The sequence below is a fragment of the Cheilinus undulatus genome, linkage group 6 (assembly GCF_018320785.1).
Source record: "Cheilinus undulatus linkage group 6, ASM1832078v1, whole genome shotgun sequence".
In the NCBI taxonomy this organism is placed as follows: Eukaryota; Metazoa; Chordata; class Actinopteri; order Labriformes; family Labridae; genus Cheilinus; species Cheilinus undulatus.
This window is the reverse complement of record NC_054870.1, coordinates 30,119,767-30,143,768: the sequence shown is the minus strand read 5'-3', so window position 1 is coordinate 30,143,768 and position 24,002 is coordinate 30,119,767. Positions and strand designations below refer to the sequence as shown.

The 24,002-nt window shown below is 37.6% G+C and overlaps 1 protein-coding gene across 1 annotated transcript in view; it reads right to left on the bottom strand.

Annotated features, from left to right (window-relative positions):
* grid1a (glutamate receptor, ionotropic, delta 1a) overlaps nucleotides 1–24,002 on the bottom strand; it is a 438,914-nt gene that overhangs the window by 7,416 nt on the left and 407,496 nt on the right. The window contains exons 13-14 of the mRNA XM_041789876.1: nucleotides 9,912–10,107; nucleotides 5,137–5,303 (exon numbers count right to left, since the gene is read on the bottom strand). Coding sequence (XP_041645810.1) covers nucleotides 5,137–5,303; nucleotides 9,912–10,107 — 363 coding nt within the window. The remainder of the gene's footprint in view (nucleotides 1–5,136; nucleotides 5,304–9,911; nucleotides 10,108–24,002) is intronic.

Here is a 24,002-nt window from a genome sequence, read left to right as displayed (position 1 = left end):
GGAGTGGAGTGTTACACAGTTTTGCCTCCACTTATGGGTCACAATCAAAATAGTTTGGTGGACCTGTAATCCCCCACAGTCTGATGATATGTATAAAGATTAATGATGACTTGACTGGTCATTTACAGTCAGAGCCTTTTTACATGTGAGATGGATATGCATGGGATTTCTAGAAATACTGGCAAGTTTTGGGTGTCAATGAGGGGCGGCAGAGTGTTGTCCCATCACTCTCCACAAAGAGAATGACAGACCTTCAGTTCTAGTATTAGGATGTTTAGTCTTCTATAAAATATGGCAGTTATTGCTAATTCTTCACATATTGTTACCTCCACATTGCTGACATAGACATATCTGAAAAAAAAAATGGAAGATGGGTTCATGGACAGAACAGTTTGTTTTGAGATGACTGGATATGAATTGGCGCTATACAAATAAAGATTTATTGATTGACCCATAACTCTTTTATAAATGTAGCACAAACAGGGATAATGTCTTTAAATAAACAGCAGTTTGTGTATTTATCATTACAGCACAGACAGAATTAAAAGAGACTGATTTTTCTCTAGTTTCTATCAGTTCATATAGTTTTTCTTTCAGGTTTCTAAGACTTTCTGGTTCTTACAAGCTAAACAATTATGATGGTGATGGTGTTGGTGTTTAATCCAAAAACTTGAGAGGGGTCTGGCTGCAGACCATACATTTCTGACGGCCTCTCTCACCGTTCATGCAAGACCTTGGCTCTGTCAAAACAGAAACGTGCTACAACTTTCGAAATAAAAAATTAAATCAGATTAAACTTCCGTTTGGGGTTAGGATATGGGTTAAGGTGTGGATAAGTTAAAAAAGTTAAAACCTGACATGCAAAACCTAAATACAAAACGTTTGAAACAGTCTGCTTAAAAGCAAATGCTTGTTCTCCATGAAAACGTTGCTCAAGTAGCTCTGTTGGCTGCATAAGCTAGTCATTAATGTCGCTACATAGCTGAAGTAGCTAATATATGTATGTATCTAAGGTAGCTAACATAGCTAAAACTAAGCTCACAAAGCAGAAATGAAAACTACTTAGTTATGTTAGCTTTAGCTATATTTGCTCAAGGCTATGTTACTAGAGCTAACTTAGTGACATTGGCTTATGTAGCAACATTAGCTAGTGTAACTATTGTATTTTAGCTTTAGCTAAAGCAAGATACTGTTTGTGTAACTACATCTAAGGCAATCTGTACTAACTTTACATAACCCCCCCCCCACCACCAAAAAGAAAAAGAAAAAGAAAAAGAAAGTTTTGGCCCTAGACTTTCAACAGCATTTGCCAATGACATCAAGCTAACCATCATTCCAAATACTTTCATATAAATGCCCATTACATCCATTTCCTCACTTATGTAACTGATATGTTTAGTGACCTGGAGTTTAAAACAAAGCATCAACTTACATGTTTGTCTGTGTCATCTATGTTTTTCATTAGTACAGCAATATTGCACACTATTATTCTTATCTTCACAGTGAGGTGTTGTTATATCCCCATCACAGACCAGTAGTGAGTAAATGCCTTCAAAAGCTACACTTTACACAGCACAACAGTGTATACTGTACCGCTATTGCATTGCTGAAAATGTCACTGAAAGCTCATTTTAGCTAAAAGGGTAAATCCACTTACACAAGACGAGATAAAACAAGATGAATGTGTTTCATATTAAATTGTATAAGCATGAAAACAAAGAGGATCCAACACCAGAGTCAGCCCATTAGTTAGCGAGCAGGGAGGAATGGATGGATGCTGTGGAGGAGAATGATGACAACTGAGTACAAACTGAGGCGAGACGGTAAATCTGTCCCATCGGAGAGCTTAGCTTTCCACAAAGTCATTACTCAAACCTTCTCAACACGGCAAACATATGTGTTTGTGCACAAGCCTGTGCATTCACCCAGACAATGCACACACAGCTGCCAAAGCTTTCTGACATTTTTACACATTTACTCTCATGAAAGCTCACAAACATCCCCAGATGCTTAATCATTCACCGTTTATTTCCCTGCAAGTCATTGATTTAAGGTATTTCACAGACGGCTCAGTCTGGAGGTTACAGGCCGATCAATCCTCCTGTTTCAGAAGGCGTTTGTCCTTGAATTTATATTTCACATTGTGGAGAAACTTTGCTCTCCCTGATTTGAATTTTGCTACAAATGTTGGCAGCAGTCTGTTTCTCTGGTGTAGCTGGAGAGCAACAAACAGATTAACCAAAAACAAACGGTAAGAACAGATTTATGAAATATGTAATTTGCAGTCTGCCTCTGCAAGACAAACTCTGATGAAGTTTTCAGGTTGAAGACGTGTGAAATTCTACTTAAACTTTTAATGAATTTGACACCAAAAGAAGGGTTATATTGAGTTTTTAGTACTTTGTCTATCTGTTTATGTCAGTTGTCCCACAGTTTCATGATAAAGAACAGATCTAGTGAGTCCAAATGTGATAAGCTTGTACATGATCACATGGACTGTCATAAAAGTCAAGGTTAATTGGGGGTGTTCTTTTGTCATCATGGTGTAATGGTAGCCAGGAATACTGATTAACCAGTGACTGGACCTTCCAGACACAGGTGTCTTTAAAATACTATCACTTCTGAACATCTGGCTCATCATCTCTTAAAGTGTCTCTTAAGTTTTGGTCAATTTTAGCACAGCAACTGAACCTTATAGTGACTAAAAAATATTATCTTTACAGTGGCTGGTACAAAAAAAAAATTCTCCTGTTAAAGCTCCACATTTGTCCCACAAATAGGTCCTGGAGACATGGTGTTGCATTAGCCAGATAGGAATTCATATAGCCAAGATGAACAAATTAATTATCTGCATTATCAAAACAACAAAATAGAGCCAGTTCCACTTGATAGCCAACTTGTTGAAACTGTGGAAAACTTTAAATACCTTGGCACAGTTCTGGACTGACAGCTTAGCTTCTCTGAAAATACACTGTATTCTCAAGAACTGCTCACAGCAACTTTATATCCTTGAAAACTCAGCAGACTTAATGTCAGTCAGCAAATTTTATGACTAATGAATGAATCTATTCATGAGTATGTCATTACTTTCTGTCTTCCTGCCTGGTACGGTCACTTGGACTGTAGTTTTAAGAATAAACTCTCTAAGATTGTGTCAATGGTGGGTAAAACAGTGGGCAAACCACAAAAATCTCCCGTCTCAACTATTTACTGACAGGACAAGGAGGAAAGCAAGGAGTATCCAAGCAGATTACATCCATCCAGTTTGAGCCTCTGAGCTCAAAGAGACATCATAGGGTCTCTTTGGCAACTCAAACTGTATTTAAGAAGTCATTTATCACAAGTGCAACACACATTCTTGACCTTAAAATGATTGGCGAGACCCAACCTTTGACATTAATTGTTTTTACTGTTTTAAATATCTGTCTTATTCACTGCCTGATGATTTTATATGTAGCTGGAGAGCTCCTCTTTTGGAAGGCTAGTTAATTATTTTATTTTATATTTTATTCTTTTTGATATCCCAGTCACTGTAGCATCCTAGAGATGCTACTAAATTAATTTAGCATCTCTAAAATGAATTAACTCTATTCTGTTATGCACAATAAATAGTTTCTTGATTTATAAATACTGCTTTTGAGAGGCAAATTCTGTTAATGCCAATTTCCATTATGTGTTAATTTCAAGCTAACAAATTAAGATGTACAACCCGGTCCATCTGTGAGAAGACAAGAGAATAATGAACCAGCTGCCACTGGTTATGTCTGAAAAAAAAAAAACAACAACAACAACAAAAAAACGGGTAAACAAACCTCGAAAAAGAGACCCAAGTTTTCATACACATCAGCCTTTTACCCTTCTTTGAACAACTTTAACTGATTAACATATTTTATGACACCAACATCATGGTATATGATCTAATGCCATTTATAAAACGTGTGGTGTGGGAAGCTAAAGTTTTTCTCACTTGTTAAATTATCCCATTTCTATTTTGTGTGTTCCTACTTACATCCTTATTAGTCTGTCCTTGAATAAAGAGAACTATATGTTCTTCAAGAGCAGTGGCTTTTAACTGATGGTATCCACACCGATATGCCTTGATAACAGGTACATTTCGGTAGTATTTTTACTATCTTGACTCTTTTTTCTCATTATTTTGCATCTTGGGATAACTGGCCTTATTATCCCAAGATGATGTGTTAACTTGGACTTTGCGGATGATGCTGCAGAGACCGAAGATGACCTTGTAGGGACCCTTTACTTGCTGAGTGAGGAGGCTGAAGCGTTGGGAATGCAACTCTCCTGGGCCAAAACAAAGATCCAGGTATCTGGGGATGCCTTGGATGCTGCCGTTGAATCTGTGTCTGTGAGTGGTAAGAGTGTGCAGAGCAGGTCATCTACCATGGAAGCAAGATTCGTCTATCCACTGACTGCGAGGCTGAGATCAAACGCAGACTTGGACTTGCACGTGGGGCCATGGGTTCACTGAGCAAAACAGCGTAGTGTTCCTATTCTCTGAGAATGCAAACGAAAGTCAGAGTCTTTCGGTCCTTGGTCCTCCTGGTCTTACTACACTCTTGTGAGGCCTGGACATTGAGTGACAGCCAGGGGCACCAGCTGGACTCCTTTGTGATAACATCTCCTCAGTGCATTGATACGGGAACAGAATCTGCTGTTTCTATCGCCACGTGGTGAGCTTTCCCGGGCCTGATCCAGCTTAACACATACTGGGTGCCTAGGACCTGGAGTGCTGGTCCAGACGCCAGGGGAGCGGAGCTGGGAGGATACCTTGAGAGATTTGGCATGAGCCTTGGGCAGGCCTGGACAATGGCTATCAGGAGGCAAGAGCAGTACAGGACCCAGGCTGACAAGGCAAAGTGCCGTACTGGCATATGTTCCCATACCTGACCTGACCTGTAATTTCTTGAAATCTACTGTATGTTTTGTTCCATTTGAGTTCATTTCATCAACATTATACAAGTTTGAAGTGTTTGGAAATGTAGGTCATGAAATCTTGTGCAGGAATTGCTGGTGGATCCTGAGGCTACACCAGGTGAAAAACACAGCTCTAGAGAGATATTCACAGCTTATAAGTTGTAGAAATAAATACACGTATCCAACATAACATATACGTACTTCTGGGAGAAGAGGTCCCTGTAAGGACTGCCATGCTGTAGGGCCATGCCGTAGCCTCTGGTGCTGAGGCTGTTTCCTGCCACGGTTAGTGTGCAGTCGTCGTCTGTCAGAGCGGCATACTCTACCACCGCCATGTCCCACAAAAAGGCATACAACTCTCGCTTCACCTGAAAAGAAAAATCCCAAACCACACACACAAAAGACACACAATGGTTTAATACTTGGATGACATAATTTCTTACAGTGGAAAGGCTTCAGTAGGAAATATTTATTAGTTTCCTCACTTTATTAGAGACAAAGATGTCCCTATGGAGGAGGGCAAACTACTTTACATCCAATTAATCATTTGAAAGACAATCTACAGTCCCTATGACAAATGTTTACCCCCTTAGATGTTTGGCTCCTTTATTATCTTATAAATCAATCATGGTCAATTTGATTTGGCTTTTTTGACAAAAAATACAAAGAAACAATGAAAATTTGTAAGGTAATATAAGTGACTGACCTAATTCAATAGAGCTCCAGCCAATTGCTGCGGGTAGTCTCACAGTGGGTGAAATGGGGATCATCTGAGTGCAGTGAGTGTCTCAAGTGATTGTATTATAAAGACATATGTGTCTGGAAGGTCCAGCACTCAGTGCTGTGGTTGCAGCCAAAGATGCATCTACTAAATACTGAATTGAAGGGGATGAATATTCATGCAGTCACTTATTTTACCTTTCATATTTCAGTGACATTACTTTGTAGAAACCTTTTTGTTTACCTTGGCATTGAAGAGGGTTTGTTGTATTTTTTTTTTATTTGCCAAATTATATTGACCATGTTTGATTTCTAAAATCAATAAAAGGGTAAAACTTTCCGTGGGATGGATACTTGTCGTAGGCACTGTACATAAGCCCATAGACATACCCAAAAATCAGATTCTAAACCCATTAATCTTTACTATGTAAAATCCCAGTTCTTCTATGAGTTTTTGTGGTTCACCCATTTTTGAACTTCTGACTTGAAATGTCTGAGTCCAGCATCTCATTTGAAGTACATCTACATAAAACAAATGAGTACAGACATTTTCTACATTCATTTCCACTTCAATGGCTTATAAAATAAATGAAATAGTCTGGTCCAAGATGTTTTACTTCCAGATGAATATTGCATATGAATATTTTTCACTTGAAGAGAGAGCACTGAGCAGGACAAACGGTGTTAAAGCGAATATTTGCACAGGAATTAGCATAAAAAGTCTGCCCACTTATTAGAGTAAACATTAAACAAAATGCACACAACAATATGTCTTTACAAAGAGGATGAAAATAGTTCCATCCTTGTTTTGTCTAGCTCTGCGTTGGAGCATATTTTCACAGACACGATTATGCTGCTGTAGCCCCGAGCACACTGTGTGGAGAGTATTGAGAACAACCGCTGCTGAAAATCTGTCTGAAATCCTTCTGGATTTAGTTTTTCGTTTTTTTTTTTTTTTTGGTGAACACATTTCTCTGGCTTTTTTCCCCGTGGTGTCCTTACATCTTATGTCTTCCAGAATTAGACTCTGCTCTGAAAAGATACAGCTGAACAGCCTTTTCACCTCACATCTTACTAGGAAAACACAGGCCTTTCAAGTTCACTAACCTTTAATATACAAACAAATACTGCAGAAATCCCATTGCCATCAAGCTGTAGAACTCAGAATGAAGCAAATGTAAGACTTTAGAGCACTATGATTCAGTTATTGTGCATAAATTGGTTTCTTCTTATAAAATAAGTTTGGAAGGCTTGTTTTTTATCGATGTATCTTTGCAGTGCCAACAGACCCGCTTCATTGGATCCAATTAGCTGCTCAAACAACAAAGCAGTTTGATGACAAGTGAATACGTCAAGTCTCCACAGTAATTTGTTTAATATGGATTAGTTTTCAATCTGTTGCTAAGTGTGTGCAGTTGTGTGTTTGTCTATGTGTTTAAAGAAGAAGGAGAGAAGATGGAATAAATGAAATATTAATGACAACAGTCGCATGCTGCATTTGAGAGAACAATTATAAACCCTCACAATTCAATAGATTAAAAAATATCCCTTTTTCTCACACGCCTCCCTGAATCAGAGGCAGTAATTACTTACAGTTTATTTCTACCTGACTGTGTGATGGTGAAAAGGTACTGTTAATTATCATCAAAAGCTCAGCTCATGTTTCACAGAATTCATTTCTCTCTAAGCTGGAGATAAAACCATATAATATTTTTTTAATAATTTCTCCTCTGGATGACAGAGCAATGCCTTTAATGCCTGTCTGTTTTAAGAGAGCGATTGAATGAATGTATTTCTTAATTTCTCCAAGTGTTAGCTAATTTATTCTGTTAAAGTGCTGCAGGAATACATCTCAAAATTTAAGAACCAGTTGCCTTTTCACATCTGCTTAACTTGTTTTGAAAAAAATATGAAATTTTATGAATGGGATTTGGATAAAAATATTCTGTACAGTTGTGTTATCGAACTGAGAATTTTTAGGCAGCTGTGTGTCTCCAAAAGAGGTGATATCAGCCGTGTAGGTCACTGGCAGGCACATGCAAAGGGGGAATTATGAGTGTTTGAGTACCTGCCCTTTTGCCCCTGAGATCCAAAGTGCCCCTTGTGAAGATGTTTTTTAAAAACTGTTATCAATTTTATTTTGAAAGGCATGTATGAAAGTCTATTTTGCCCTTATCAAATAGATACTGTACCTGTAAAAAGTTTTCACACCCCTATATGTTTCTTTTATTGATTTTATAAATCCATCACAGTCAATATAAACTGGCTTTTCTGACAACAGTGGCTTTCTCTTTGCATCTTTGGCATAAAGCTTTGACTTGTGGCAAGGCATCAGTTGTCTTTATACTACAATCACTTGAGACACATTCACTGCACTCAGATGATCCACATTTCAGTCACTGTGAGACTACTAGCACCAATTGGCTGGAGCTCTGTTGAATTAGGTCAGTCACTTTAATGGGGGGGATACATATGGAGTCATTTATTTTACTTTGCATTGTTTTATATAATTGGCTTTTCTTTCTAGAAATCTGTTTCAATTTTGAAATTACTGGGGCTTTTTTTGTATTTTTTATCCAAGAAAACCCAAACAGTTATATTGACCATGACTGACTTATAAAATCAATAAAGGGGGAAAACATCCAAGGGGCTGAATACTTTTTACAGGCACTGTTAATAAAACAACAATGACAAAAAAGTTATTATCCTTTAAATAACATGCATGAGCAGCCAGAAGTCATGTCACTTTCACCTGAGGTCATCTGTAGATGCAGTTGTGACACAGAGGAGAAGGATGATGGATTTATTTACCTGAAAGGAGATTTCTGATGCTGCCGGTACCACCAGCAGCACCATTAATTAACATTATTATTTATTAATAAATACGCAGTGTATATTATCTACAGGGAATGATGTTGATGCTTACAAAATGGGCTGCAAAAATGCAACCAAGTTTCCTCATTTGATGTTCCAAAGTCAAAATTAGGTCAGCGTGTGGGAGTTAAGCCAGTTTGACGTGTATGACTGAAGAACAGCTGTTGTTTTAAATGGCCAAACACACTTAGGGCACTGTAGCGCATCAACCTGCCTTTATGCATGAACTCTGACCTTGTTTTGATTTGGAGCGTCAAATAAGGTGCTACTTACACCTAATGTAGCAGCCTTGCTACACTGCTGCTTTCCTCTGGTTTGGAGTAAAAGCAAAAAAGGAAGGAAAGAAAAGGAAAAGCAACGAGGGAGAGAGACGGAGGGAGATCAAGCTGAGGTGCTCCACTCTGCTGCACTGCACTCTTCATCTATGTAATTTTATTTTCAATGGATCTATGTGCAATTATAAATAGGGCTAAGGGCAAATGTGCAATATTCACAAACACATTTATAGTCATGTTGTCTTATAGTCTTGAAGCAGTTCAAATTCATATTGATTTTATCCTCTAAGGGATAAAGAATTGGGATCACTGATTTAAGTAATTGTGTGTTAGCACTAAAGAGAAAACCTGCAAAACAGAATTAAAAATGTGGAAATGATCATTACAATGTCCAAGAACACAAATTAACATCTTCAGATTTCTTTTATTTCATAAATAACAGTCCAGCTCTTCATAAATCACAAAGAAAAGAAGAAATTGTCATGTTATAGAAGCTGACACCAGAAAACAACAGATTTTTCGTTTTAAGTGACTGAATAATTCATTGATTGTACAACTTTAATAAATGATTGATCAGAATGGTTGCAATCAATTTCAATCATTACTTGAATTATCGTTACGTTTGACCAACTTCTTGATTAATTGACTGATTTTTGGATTTCCATGTGCCCCTATTTCCCTTGAGTACCTGCTCCACTAAAGGTCCCTGCATGGACCTGGTCATTAGACCACAGACGTTGCAACAAAAGCCACCTTGGAGTAAAGCCAATATAATTGCAATTAGAAATAAAATCCTCAGCTATTTTTGACTCATGAAAGTCGTGACACATTCAGGCAAAAAAAATTTAATGCTCACAGGGACATGGTGGCAGGCATGGCTCTTTAAATGCTTACAGCTGAAAAATTCCTTTTGACCTCTTGCAATTCTAACCTGGCTTAAGTCATCAAATTTGTGTTAAATTATGAAATTTATCTTGCAAAGAGTGTAGGTACCATAAAAGTTTAGATCACCATGAAGCTTATTTTCCATAACAGTATAATATAACAAAAATCCCACAGGGTTTCTGTTGACTTTTTTATTATTCATGATACCGGATAAACGCTTACCTTCTTGATTCCCTCTGCTGGGCTGGAGACAGAGTTCACAAAGCCATCATTTTTGTTGATTGTCTTCCAGAGCTCAGCGAATGTGTTGTCCTGCTCCAGAGGGTTGGTGCCTTTGGCTCGGAAATACTCGAACACTGCAGACTCCCTGACTGTTCCGTAAACCAGGTCAGACTGCTTCGAGAGATCCTGGAACGACCTGCAGACAGGAACACATTAGGGACATGATGAAAGGCTTTGATTTGTATAATATGGAAATATTTAAAGTTTAAAACAGAAAAGGATTTTCTCTTTAGTATCAAAGGAAAAAATTTCACTTTGCCTCATGTAGAGAGCTATTAAAATGTAACTGTCAGCAGGATGTACGGCTACGGTGAAAACTGAGGTGCCTGTAATAAAACACAGTGTGAATTCCCTGTCACGGACAATTATAGAGCTCTACCTTCTCAGGTTATTAATATGTTATATATATTCAGACACATATAAAAAGACTACATTTTCAATCAAAGTTCCACATTTTCCTTTTTCAATTTCTTTGAAACTTTACAACCAGTCATTATTAAATCCAAGTTTGATGATTCACTTTTGAAAAATATTAAACTTTAACATCTGCTCTGTAAAACTGAATGAATTGAGCTTACTTTATAAAAGTGTGGAAAATCATTGCCTAAGAAATAACAAGTAAACTCAACTTGGCTATGGTGAGTTAAAATAACTTGTTTATTTCTAATATGCTGCAATTACACTAACTGAATTTTTCTGGGCGATTAACACTGATGATAAAATTATCATTTTAGGTGTGCAATACTTGTTCAAAGTTCATTATTTTAAATGTTCAAAACTGAGATTCGAATTTTATTTTGAGTTTGTAGTTTTTAAGCTGAATTGTAGCCAATACTTCTAATTCAATAAGATTTAGTTTACTATAAAGTCTGGTAAGTTCATAGAACTCAAAATATTACAGGTAACTGATTACTTTAAAAATGTTAAGTGGTACTCACCGATTAAAAAGTGTTTCTTAAAGACATTTTAAGTTAAGTTTAAGTTACTACTGACCCACTGAACCAGTCGCTGAAGTCTCAGTAAATCTGATGTGACATCAACTCGATTTCTGCTTCCTATAGAAATCTGCTACTTTGCATTTCAATATTATTGTTATCACTATATTTAATTATTATTATCTTAATTATTACTGGTGGGTTAAGTGTTTGACAAGAGTAAGGTGCACATATTTTGGAGCCAAGTCTCTGAAACTCCATTTATTATCTCCTATTCAAGATCTCAGAGGTAGAGCATCTAAAAATCCACCCAAATTACAGCACTACCCACCTCACTGGCACAGTATTGTTGGAGGGAGACATAATTTTACACTCCATTATTAAATCCAGGTAATATCTTAGGGGTAGCATTTACACATTTTTCAACAAAGCAGCAGAAATCAATAGAACACCCCTCCTAGGTTTAGACCTCTCAACTGGGTTGGTAACTTCATTCATGGTGCAAAAGGGATTTATGCCAAAATGTATTCTGGGAAATCTAAGCAGATTAAGGAATAATATTCAAATAATTTGAGTACAATGACAAAAAACACTGAAATTGTTTGAGTACTGTTAACTTAAAACTAAAAATTAGTTACATCAATTCCAACAAAAAAACAGTGTTGGAATAGCTGTATGGATATTTAAGTAAACCCAACTCAACTGCAAGTGAATAAAGTTACAAATTCTACATTTGTTTAAAACAAGTAAACTTCAGTAAATCAAGTTCTTTAGCTTTTATGGCCAAGGAGTACAAGCAGCTTGTTTATAATAAGTATTCATCACAGGTTTAAAAAACTGTTAGTTCAACTAACTCAATGTTTCTTGGTAAAATTGATGTTAGATTTTACAGGGTTGTTCACTTATTACTAGTAAAAACAATTATAATGGTAGTTGTAACCTATTATTGGTACTTAATATTTAGATTGTATTACAGACCATGCCTTTGAGTTAACACAGTTAAGATACATAAGAAAAACTGCCTGTTAATATCTCGTATTACAATAACAAATATGCGGGCTAAAGTACGTCCCTGCTTAGAATATGCCAGCTTAAAAAAAAAAACAAAAACATCTGTGTTTTTAATAATCTACACTTATGATACAAAAAATAACCTTAGTAAACGTTTATCAAGTCAGAAAATAGGTGAAAAAGTCAAACTATTTAGCTCTTAATATAACAACTCCTGAAACTACAAATGATGTGTTTCATAAGTAATTTAGGCCCTGTTCTTTCCACATTTCCCAGTTGTTGACGATGGACAATGTGGTTATAATCTTCAGACACAACACTGTGATGGTCTCACTTAAGATGTTCATCTGTTTGATCCATTTTGAGGCCAACTTGTAGAGGAAATAAAGTTAATTTCTAAAAGAATTCTAAAAACTGTCAATGCTTTATGACAGACATTTCCAAAGAAAGAAAACAAGAAAACTTACAAGGCTATGGAACACATCAGTATGCATTTAGTTTCATAGTTATAAATGTATAACAGTCTTTGAGTTACGAAACACGTTGGAGTAAGTTAATATTCTTGTATAGCACCTACTGCCAATAATCTTGTCTTTGAATGTTCGTGTATGGCTGTGTGGTTTAGTGATCTGAGGGCTACTGGCATTTTAACTATTGCTCACTTATATGTGGGTAATACATTTAAGTCCTTTCAGCAATTACAGGAAGAGTTTCATCTTCCTTGTACATGCTTTTATCCATATATATCCAAATAAGAAATTATCTGACCTCAACACTATAATAAAAAAGTGAAATGAAATATACTCTACTAGACAAAGTTAGTAGGAAAGCAGCAACACTGAAAAAAGAAAGTGATGACTTGTACATATAAATGTATAAAGATTATAAATGCAAAGATTATGATGAATGTTAGACAAAGTTATGAGAAGAACTTTGGCAAACAACTTGATGATCAGATTTGGTTTGAAGTGTTGGTCAATAAATAAGGACTACAAGGTCAAATAAACCAAATGAAACATAATATAATATAATTGATAGATTACATGTAACTCCTGAACTATGGAGTAAATATGACAATTCGTGCTCTGCAGTTTTTAGGAAAATGTCAACAAGAAGAAGGCATGCAGATACATTTCTAAAAGAGTTGACCTATCTTAATGCCTTCTTTGATAATGAGTGGGCAACAATAAATATTGATGGAGACTGAACTTACTGTGCTCAGCTATCATTTTTTTTAATAATCTCTTTTTGTATAATCATTTATTGACAGAATCATTCCACTTTTTGTTGAACATTATGCTTTGTTTGTATGCTTTGCTTGTGTTATAAGTTTTTTGTACCTACTAAACACTGAAAAAGTTAAGAAATATACATATATATTTTGGATTTTTGGGAATTGTGTATATAAAACAAGGTATCATCTGCATAGAACAATACATTATATTCATAGAAAGCTCTTAAATATGCAATTTTTTTTCTTTGTTAACTGCATGTTCTATCATGAGGCCCACATGTTTCCTGACAGCCCCTAAGTCCCCCTCCAAAACCCTTCCCTCATCTAACAGAAAACTCTCTGCTGTGAGAGACAAGTGTAAGAGAGCAACTTTGGAAAAAAAGCTTTTTTTGTTGTTGAAAGGGGACCGTTTGGTTAAAATTTTCAACAGTATAAGATATTTTCTGTAGTAACCCTGAGTCCATCTAACATCCTTCTTGTATTAATTACTTCTCTGACATCTTTTTGTCTAAAGCCTTTTATGTAACAAATTCCTCTCCTGTTTGAATTTCAAATTTATAATTCCACCCCATCAGTGTGTCTGAAACATTAATCAGTGTCTGCTTTATTAAGCAAATTAGCACACCTGCCAGATGCTTCTGATGTTGAAACAAATACTTGGCCATCACTGCTTTCTACGCACCACATATGCACAATGACTATAACAAAATCCAGAGTGATGCTGGACAGCTTTTCAGCTAACCTGACACGCCAGATGGATTTGTTTCACACATCCATCTGGAAAAGCTTCAATAGGAAACGTTTGAGAAAAAGGCAGAGAATTAAAAAAAAAACTCGGAGTGTGATTGGATGAATGTTCTGTCTGTCACATCTCTACAGGCCAATAAGAGCAACAAAACATGTGACGTAGCTGCTATCGAGCTCCGTGTGCGCAGCTAGTGAGGAATATCGCGAAACATGGCGACTATAGACATGTAAGTACTCGACTTTTGACATTTTTGAAATGAAAACAACTCACTGCTGTTCTTTGTTCTTCTTTTCATGAAGACATGTCCTCAAGTTCTGATAAAACTGGCGCTTAAGCAGCATCCACGCTAATCTCTTCCTCCATAACTGCACCAGTTCCTGCTGCTGTTTGTTTATGTAACGACTCTGCCATGCCTGAAAGTACTGCCCCTCATCGCTGATTGGTCCTGTCGCTGTCTAACCGGGCCCAAATGGTTCAGACGGGAGATTTGTAAGATGGATTCGCCAGTGAAAAACAAGAAAAAGGGCGTATCCATCTGCTGTGCAAGGTTACTTTTCAGCTATTTAGCTCATAAAACAGCCTAACCTGAACTGTGATCAGCTTTTTATGGCTGCTTGCACTTAATCTGAAAACATGTCTCTCCTGAAGGTAGTGCTTACTATTCAAATGTTATTGTGCAATAAGAAATGGAACAATCAGAGATTATTGGCGATTTATACAGCCTCATGTTTGCTGGATGCCTTCGTTCTTGTAATTAAGACATAATTTGAACATAAGTTGAGTGGAAATCTACCCCGATAATCACCTAATTAGATTTTAGAAAATTAAAACATTAAAGTTGTTCAATGCTGTGTTTAAAACTGAGATCAGTTTCTAACTAACCCTCTAAAAAGTGAGAAAATCACAGCTTTTCTCCAGATGATGATATTGAACAAATTCAGCTATCTAATTAGAAGTCTATGCACCAATGGATGCTGGTGGGAAAACAAGCCAGACAGACACAACTGATTAGATATTGTATGATTTTTCTTCCAGATTAAAGTTACAGCCCCCTGTAGAGTATCCATATTTAGTGCTGTACATCAGTTCCTTTTATTAAACTTTGCCAGCACCTACACTGGTAGAATGATGGGCCTGACATAAAAAAAGTGATTGACACTGCTGGAGGCAGAGACAGAATTGGCCTAGAACAGTATGAGCCATTTACCATATAAATTCAAAAACATACACAGATGGCAGCACATCTTCTATCAGTTATCCAATAACAGGTGATAATTTCATGCAAGGGTCGAATGAAGTAGACACTGTTCATGTATGGAGGACATCTGTCATCTGTGTTTAAGCTCTCTTCCTTGTCGGCTTTTCTCTTCAAGTGATGCACCATGCACTTTAATTCGCGATCAATACATAGAGGTCCGCCCCAGCCCTCTGTTCATCAGCTATAATGGGCTACACAGAGAAGCCACATTAGTCCCCCTCTCTGCTATAGTCTGCACTGACAGTTGCTTGAACAATCTAAGTTATTTTTTTCTTATATATGCCTACATGTCACTAATTGCCTGTTAAAAGTTCTTGTCAAGAGCAAAGGCATTAAATGCCTGGGTGCACAGCTGGGCATGATTATGTACACATTTATGAACATAAAAGTCTTAAGAAAGAAATCCATTATAACAGCTCACCCTTATTAGTATAAATAATGATAATAAGCTAGTATGATATGTGATAATTGCATCTAAAGTGAAGTTATGTGTCAAAGGCTGCATCTATTGTGAAAAGATACAAAGAACATCATCTCTGTATTATAAGGCAGAGCAGTAAAGACAGAGCAAATATAAAAGGATAGTACAGATGAAAGTTTAATATGACATTTGAAACATGGATATAGGGAATATCAATTAATTTTTAGCTGAAAGTTTAAAGTGTTAAAATCAAACTTCCTCAAGGGTTGTTCTTAGCACTGTGTTCACACTGATGCTATAACACTTTCTTTAGTTTGTTTTGTCTTAAAGGCTAAAATATGCTATATATGTATTTTATGTTTTTTTTTTTTATGTGAACATCATCCCCTTGGACCGTACTTTCTTGGGGGGAAGAGAGATGACCTCACCCACCACAGGGTGCTCTACTGTGTAGAGGCGTTTTGTTTCAAAATTAAAGCAAACCCATGGAGTTTTAAAACCAATGAAAAATAATTGCTTGGCCTAATGGTCAGCCAGCTGAATACTTTTGTCCATATAGTGTAGCTGCAGTCAGTCGAACACTCAGAGAGGAGTGCGGGAGGTGCTGATAGCACCTAGCAGTGCTGATATACATCTGAACACTGAGTTTGATGTTGCTTTTATGTAACAGCCAAGCAGAGAGTAGTTAAAGTAAAAACCACAGGCTATTTTTAACTTTACTTACTAAGCAAAAAACAAAAAATAAATTGATACTTGACTATTGCAAGGCAACTCAAACAACAGCACTCTTGCTACTCAGTTCATGCCTATGGCTACCACACCAGTACTTCTGTTTTGGGGTCACTGTTCTGTACCATTCTGGTGCAGCTTCAAGTGTCACAGTCTGTTAGAGAACAGTGGGTGCAGGAACAACTTGTGCTCAGTCAGTGACCATGGACTGGCTCTGTGCATGTGAACGGACATTTTACAGAGGCTAAAGCACTTAATACACACTTGAAGCTGGGTCCTCTATAGGAGCGTATGAGCACTTAAGATTTAAATGTGGTATATACTACATGCATGCAGGCTTATATTGGCAAGTTTTTTAAAGCTCAGTTGAGTCTTATTGCCTTTTTGCAGCTAAATCATGTTCATTCTGCTCCCCTGATGTTTTTTTTTTTTTTCCCCAGAAATGGCTCCAGTCAAGTCGAGGTGAGTAGTTTCTGTGGCACAAAACTTTCTGACATACACATGTCACTTCTAGTGGCTGCTTGGTTCTGATTGGCTACACTGGAGTGTGTCATTATTCTATTATGGGACTGGCATGGATTGAAGAATAAAGGCATGTAACACATTTTACTGTCATCATTAATGTTATTAGCTGGTTCCTATATTTATTCCATTTTCTCTCAGTTTCCTCCAAGTTTCCATGATGCCTCTAGTACAGAACCCCAATTTTAAAAACACTGATATAATACACCTTTAAAGAGATTTTCAAAGGTAGTATGTAATATGTTTGTATTATTTTCATTTAATTGATATTATATTGTAGAAATATGTTTTTTCTTTGAGATGAAAGAGGGTTTTTTTGTACTTCTTTTTGTTTTCAAAAAGATCCAAATTATATTGACCATGATTGATTTTACATTCAAATCAGTGAAAGGGTAAAACATCCAAGGGGGTGAATAGTTTTTATTATAGAACTGTATCCATGTTATTCCCAGAAGAAATCTTTACTTTGTATCAAAATAAGGTTTCATGCTTAGCTGCTTTCAGAAAAAAGAGGAGGAATATTTGGCAGCTGCCCACAAGCTCACACTCAGCAGGGAGCTTCAACACTCACAGTAGATTCTTTAAAAGAGGGTGTAAAGACTTGGCAGTGGTAAAAACCCAGGCTGTCTATTTGTTTTAGCAGGAGAGTAGTGTATGAATCGGAGGGGAGAAAGATAATTGTAATAAGGTTGTTTTTTTTTTTAAGAACACGTGTGTGTTTATTTGGAAAGCCACAGGTTGGGCTCGAGGCTGGCCAACTTGCTTTGAAGACTGTCTTTTGTACATTGGGTAAAACCTAACAAGGCTATCAGTGCCCCAAATACTTCTCTTTTGATTATTTCTAAATAAAATGAATATATTTTATCTATTTTGAAGTCACACCTGTCAGACTCCTTACACACTTCCTTGTGTTGCAAGATATGTTATTACTTTACAGAGAAATGCTTCCAAAAGATGGATCAAATTTAAGCTTTATGGTCATTTCTGTGAGAGGTAGGGGTGTGACGGTTTTTGTATTCATCCAGAACTGACGCAGTTCGGGGGTCATGGTTCAAAAAAAAAAGAAGAGAAATGTGACGGTAGTTAACCTGCCAAAGTTGGTGGCAACAATGCTGCTAAGCAGGGTGCGAATTGTTGAAAAAAATAAAAAATAAATAAAGGAAATGCATCTTGCTACTGGCTGTTAATCTGGTCATATACAGTGAGCCTACAAGCCTATTCTCACCTGATGGTTTTTGAGTTTAAGGTGTGTAGCTTGAGGACACAACGGCAGCCCTCGGCTTAATGAGCTACTCATGACGTGGAAGAATGTCTGACTTAAACACTCGGCGAGCCACGAGCAGATTCTGAAAAGTCAGGGCATTTTTCCTGTATAATCATCTCTGAGCTGATCATCAGATGATCCATCAGGGACAGAGAGAGAATTATTATGAGGAAAAACTCAAATCTCAACAGGTACAAGTCCGAAAACTACTCAAAGTGTTATCAACTCCTTTCCCTGCTTGATCTCATCCACAGTCACTGATACTGCACCTGCATGTGATTTCACTACTAAATTAACGTTTCTAAGCGCTGCTCTCTCTCCCGCTTTCTCTCTCTCTTTTTCCCTCTCTCTCTGTCTCCCTCTCTCTCTCTGCAATTAACAACAATGATTCATGCTTATCATCAAAAAGAGAAAGTCCTGAAGTCAAAAATCTGTCTTCTGATTACTGATTTATAGGTCTTTGGGATAGCAGAAAACTAAGGCAATCATATTTTTGGATTGGGCAATAAGAGCTGTGTGCTGTACAAGTGCAAATAAATGAATATGAATTGTTGCTATGTAAACTAAAGGCTGTCTCTATCATAGGCTAAATGTTTCAAACATCTCCAGTCTTTAATTTAAGATAAGGGGAAATGGTTTAAACTTCAGATATTATAGGCCCAGACAAAGTTGTAATCCTTTTGTTGACCCTGGTCTTGATTTCACTCGTCACTGTGAGAACTCAGGCTGTTTGTGACAACGGAGCCGCAGTATGAGCCCATAAATATCGAATTTTGGTCGTGTGTCATCAGTGTTTCAATCACACAGTCAATGCTGAGATTAGACCACAGAGTAGGATAAATTCAGTCTGAGCAGAGGCCAGGACAGAACGTATCCCCCCAGGGATGAAAATTTGTCATCAGAGGGGAGGGGAATCAGAACCAGAAGGGGGAAAATCCATCCCATCCCCCCCGAGGCAATTCGCACCCTGCTGCTAAGTGTTGGCGCGATTAAACCACCAACGAAGAAGAGCAAGTAGCCAGCAAAACACACGAAAAAGAAAAGTGGGCTTCCCGCTCCAGTTTCAAGATAGGCTGAGCAACGAGACCCGCTGCACTTTTCTGCTGCTCCTCATCTCAGCACTGTTTTTAAAAAGCCTCTGGATGTGAAAGCAGAGAAAGTCGGAGATATTACTGCTGCTTAAACATTTTAGAGACTTTGCACGGACCGGTAAAGTAGAAAAATGCAGACAACAAATGTGTTTGCAAGCGCTCCACTCTCCATCCTCTGTTTACATGAGCTAGTCTGGGACTGACTGATTCAAATGCATATTTTAAACATGTTTTTTTGTTATAAGCCCCACTGTTAATCAAAGAAAAAAAAATAATAAGAGAGGGACATCTAGATTTATACATCCAGGACTTTTACTTTTTATCAATGAGCTGAACCCGTACCGAACCGTGACCCCTAAACCGAGGTACGAAACCAAACCGTGAGCTCTGTGAACTTACACCCATAGTGAGAGGCCTTTTAGAATTAGTTGTGTTTTTGTCAAAGTAAGGTATTACTGGGGTATTATTAGCTCTTTTTTCTCATTTGTCCTTTTTGATTCTGTTACTAGTCTGTTTGATTGTTAGTTTGTGACAGGATTTTCAGTATGGCAACTGCAGAGAGAAAATGATGGAATTGAAAACCAGTAGAGAAGGAGTCTTAAAACACAGTGAAAGGAAAAAAGCTAAGTCAAACTGTATCTGTGCATTTACACATGATCAGGTATCAAGCCCACAGTTGGTTTTCTCCCATAAGCTGATTACTTAGGCGTCATGTAAATGAGAAAGCAGTTTTTTATTTATCTGGATTGAGCGATTAAAGGCACCTGATTTCCCCCAGGTAGATGTCTGCAGGAGAATGCGGATTTCTCTGCCATGTATACAGGAAACCATTTATCTCCTCCTCTTATCTGCTTTTCACAAGAAAGCACATGCATGACAAGACTACAGACAGCAAAAGTGATACCTGAGCGGCAGGATGAAAGGAGAGATATTTACAGAGCAATGCTATACTATTTCTGAAAAACAGACACTTTCATACAGGGGGGGAAATGTAAGCTGTGGCTGTCGCTCTGCCCCGACACAAACACACACATCGACAAAAAAAAGAAAAAAGACTGAACAGTATCTTTTATCAGTTTTGACAGTTAAAATCAGTCAGCCGTGGTTTAAAAAAGAAGTACTGGGGTAATGGAGAAATCTTATTACAAAAGTGCTGCATGATGAAGTGCATACATATAAAGATGACAACCTGTTTCTCTGGGTAACATGGGGATTGAAGTGCATGTGAAAGAATCAGAAATCAGGCCTGCTCTCTGGTTCAGAGGAAGGAAAGGAACTCACCAAAGACTAAAAATTCAAAGCAGTCTGAAAAGTTGAAAGGCATTTCCTCCTGGCTATGAGCCCAAACCCAAAACAAAAGCTAAATTTTCCATTCCCTTATCAGTCAAATTGATTCAAAGCTAGTCAGTTTAACCTTCTTTCACAGAATGCCTGCATGAATTCCTATCAGTAGACCTGGTGTTTAAACATCTGAAAAGTGATTTATGAGGTTAATGATGGAGACTGAAGACAGGCTTCGAGTGCAAGTTTTAGTTTTAACTTTGATTGAATTTTCAATATGATTTAAGTGAAAATCCAGTTGAAAAGAGGCTGATTTCCTACTGCAACCACTTTGCTATATGAGCAAATGGCACAGATGTAAACAACACAACACTGTAGCATTTTGCTAGCACTTCTGTGTGCAGAAATTGGCGTTGTGATGTCACCACCACTAGTTCTTGTTGTATTGGTTGCAGGATCAATTGTCAGCTCTGGGGTTGGTCCTGATACTAGCCCAACTCTCTGCTCTTTTTTTTTTTTATTTTTTTTTTTTTTTACATGATTTCCTGTTGTTTGCAGATGATGTGATTCTGTTGGCTTCCTTAGCTGGGACCTCCAGCAGGCACTGGGATGGTATGTGGCTGTGTGAAGCAGCTGGTATGAGAATTAGCACCTCCAAGTCAGAGGCCACGGTCCTCTGCCAGAGAACGGTTGATTGCTCCCTTCAGGTGGGGAGTGAGTCTTTGCCCCAAATGAAAGAGTTCAAGTATCTCAGAGTCTGGTTCACAGTTGAGGGTAGAACTGAACGTGAGATTGAAAGGCAAGTTTTCAGTGCTGCAGGCGCTGTACCATATACTGTTGTGTTGAAAAGGTAGCTGAGTCGGAAGACAACCTTTGAATTTACTGGTGGATCTTCATTCCAACCCTCACTGATGGCCATGAGCTTTGAGAAATGACTGAAAGAATGAGATTGCAGGGTCAAACGGTTGAAATGAAGTTCCTCAGGAGGGTGTCTGGGCTCAGCCTTAGAGATAGGGTGAGGAGCTTGTACAACCAGAGAGATCTCTAAGTAGAGCAGCTCCTTCACATCAAAAGGAGCCAGTTGATGTGGTTCTGGCATCTAATCAGGATGCCTCCTAGCCACCTCCCTGTGGAGGTCTTCCAGGCACTTCCAGACTCAGAACTTGCTGGAGGGATTATATATCCCATCTGGCCTGGGAACACCTCAGGTTGACTTACTTTGCCTGCCGCCACTGCGACCTGACCTCGAATAAGACGGATTGATGTGCACATAAAATGTTCACAATGAGTTTCACCTTTAGGGGATTGTTTACCTTCATGATAGAGTATGTAAATTTGAGTTTCAACTGAAGAGTTAATATCAAAACACTGCTGCTTAGTGGGACCTACCACTCAGCAATTTAATAAGAGTCAGTGTAGAAGAAGAAGAAACATCATCCTCTGCCTCATCTCAAGATTATTTAGAAAGGGATGGTTTTGAATAAATATTTAAGTTCATAGGTAAATAAACTTTTGACTGTAATAGAAGCATGTGGGCTGTTAAGCTGACCAAATGTTGGATCATAAGGTAATGCAGTTCTTCACTGTCCTCGGTAAAGAACAGAGAAAGTTTGATTTTAGACTTCATAAATAGTTTTTTTTTTCTTAAAGTTTCTTCCCACCAGTACATTGATCTCCCAGGAGCTTTTTGTACGTCTCAGTTTTTATTGCTTTTTGCGCAATGAATCTAGATTAGTCAAGTGGTGAATTCCACACAGGCTCTGAATTTTATCAAGTACTGAGAATAGCAGACAGGGACATGTACAGCATGTGATGGTTCCAATTTAAAATTTGGTCACAGTCCCTGTTAACTCCTTAATACAATCATTTGTGGATATGTTGTTTCCACTTTCTAATGTGTAACAAATATATCCTACGTGATCCAAAGCCAATTGCCTGCCATCAACACACATGAACAAACACTTATAAAGGTCTTGTCACAGGTGTGCATGAGTCTGCTGCTTAGCATTCCCTCCTTGTCAGCACATGTCCACATGTGGCCATTTGATCAACAGAAGACTGACCAAATGCAATCAAACACCTCTCTGCCTGTTCTTCAGGGAGAGACGGCACACAGAATTGGATTCGCAGATGAATAGCATTTGGACAGAGGACAGGCGAGTTGTTAGCCAGCAGGTCAAAAATTACAGAAAAATAGCCCAACAAAATGCTGTATCTGTAGCAACCAATGCTGATGAGCTACAGCGCTTGTCCTTGTGAAAATAGAGGAAAACGTACTGCATGCTGCCTCAATAAAATGTTACACAATGGGAACAGCATCAAAAAATGTGTTTCTATGAAAACAAAGACATCAGGAGGTTTTGAAATGTTTACAAGAAAGCAGACACTTTATAAGGAGCACAGCACCAGGGGAGCACTTGTACACATCAGAGTTGTTCCAATAACTTCAACAGAATGACACTCCTCTCTAAAGCAGAATATATACTACTAGAAAATCAGTACAATTTGGGGCCCATTCCTCTTTTCTGACAAAGTAAGTAAAGCCAGGAAGTTTTGATGGTGTAAATATGATCTAACCTGATTTTCTTTTGGCCTGAGGTGTGTTAAGGATGATCCAATGTGCTCGGTTGAACACCACGACTGCACTGACTTCAAATCAGGCTACATGGTGATACAGTGATTTGAATCAATATCAGAGAGAGCCTGTTTGTTTGCATGGGTCAATCCGAAAAGTCAAAAAAAAATGACCTCCTAAGTCTTGTCCTATCCACTCTGCTTTAACCTTGGTGGAAAACATCACAGGGTCACGGAAAGATGGGAATAAGTAGCTAGGAAAGGAGAACCTTGGTGATTAGGAAGTCCAACTGCACTGTCACTAGGCCGATGTTACCGACAAGACGTGTTATTTGAGTAAAAACTATGATTTAACTTTGATGGACTACAAAATTCACATCTATCACTGGGCGTGTTCTCCGTGTTCTTAAGTGCAGTGAATGTGACATTAAAACCTTAAGGATAAATATGAGCTCTTCAGGATTTTTTTAGCCTGGTATCTCTTCAGGAGAAGGCACTGTGACTGTGAACATCTAGAACAGCAGAAACCTTTCTTAATCTGAACTCTCTTCATAGTCAGTACGACTAGATTAAAAATATTCAAGTCCTTTAATTTTACAACAGTATTAAATCTTTTGTTTTATTGTCTACCTACACATTCTTTCTTTAATTCTCTTGTTTCTGTTAATATCAGTCTACTTTGGTTCTTTCAGCTAGTTATGTGAAAAGCCCAATAAACTGCAACAAACTCTTTAATGGTTACAGATTTTCCTCATCTTACTGTTGTAATTATGATTAGAAATATAATAATCCCAACATGGCAATATGCCAACTTTATAGCTTAAAATGATTGTGATTTATAAGTTTCAACGTACTTTAATGTTTCAAAATAGCAAAATGCAGTTTGAAATAGTGACTGATCAACTGATTTACTCTTTGAATAAAAACATGGAAATGAAAATAATTAAATAGTTATCATACCTG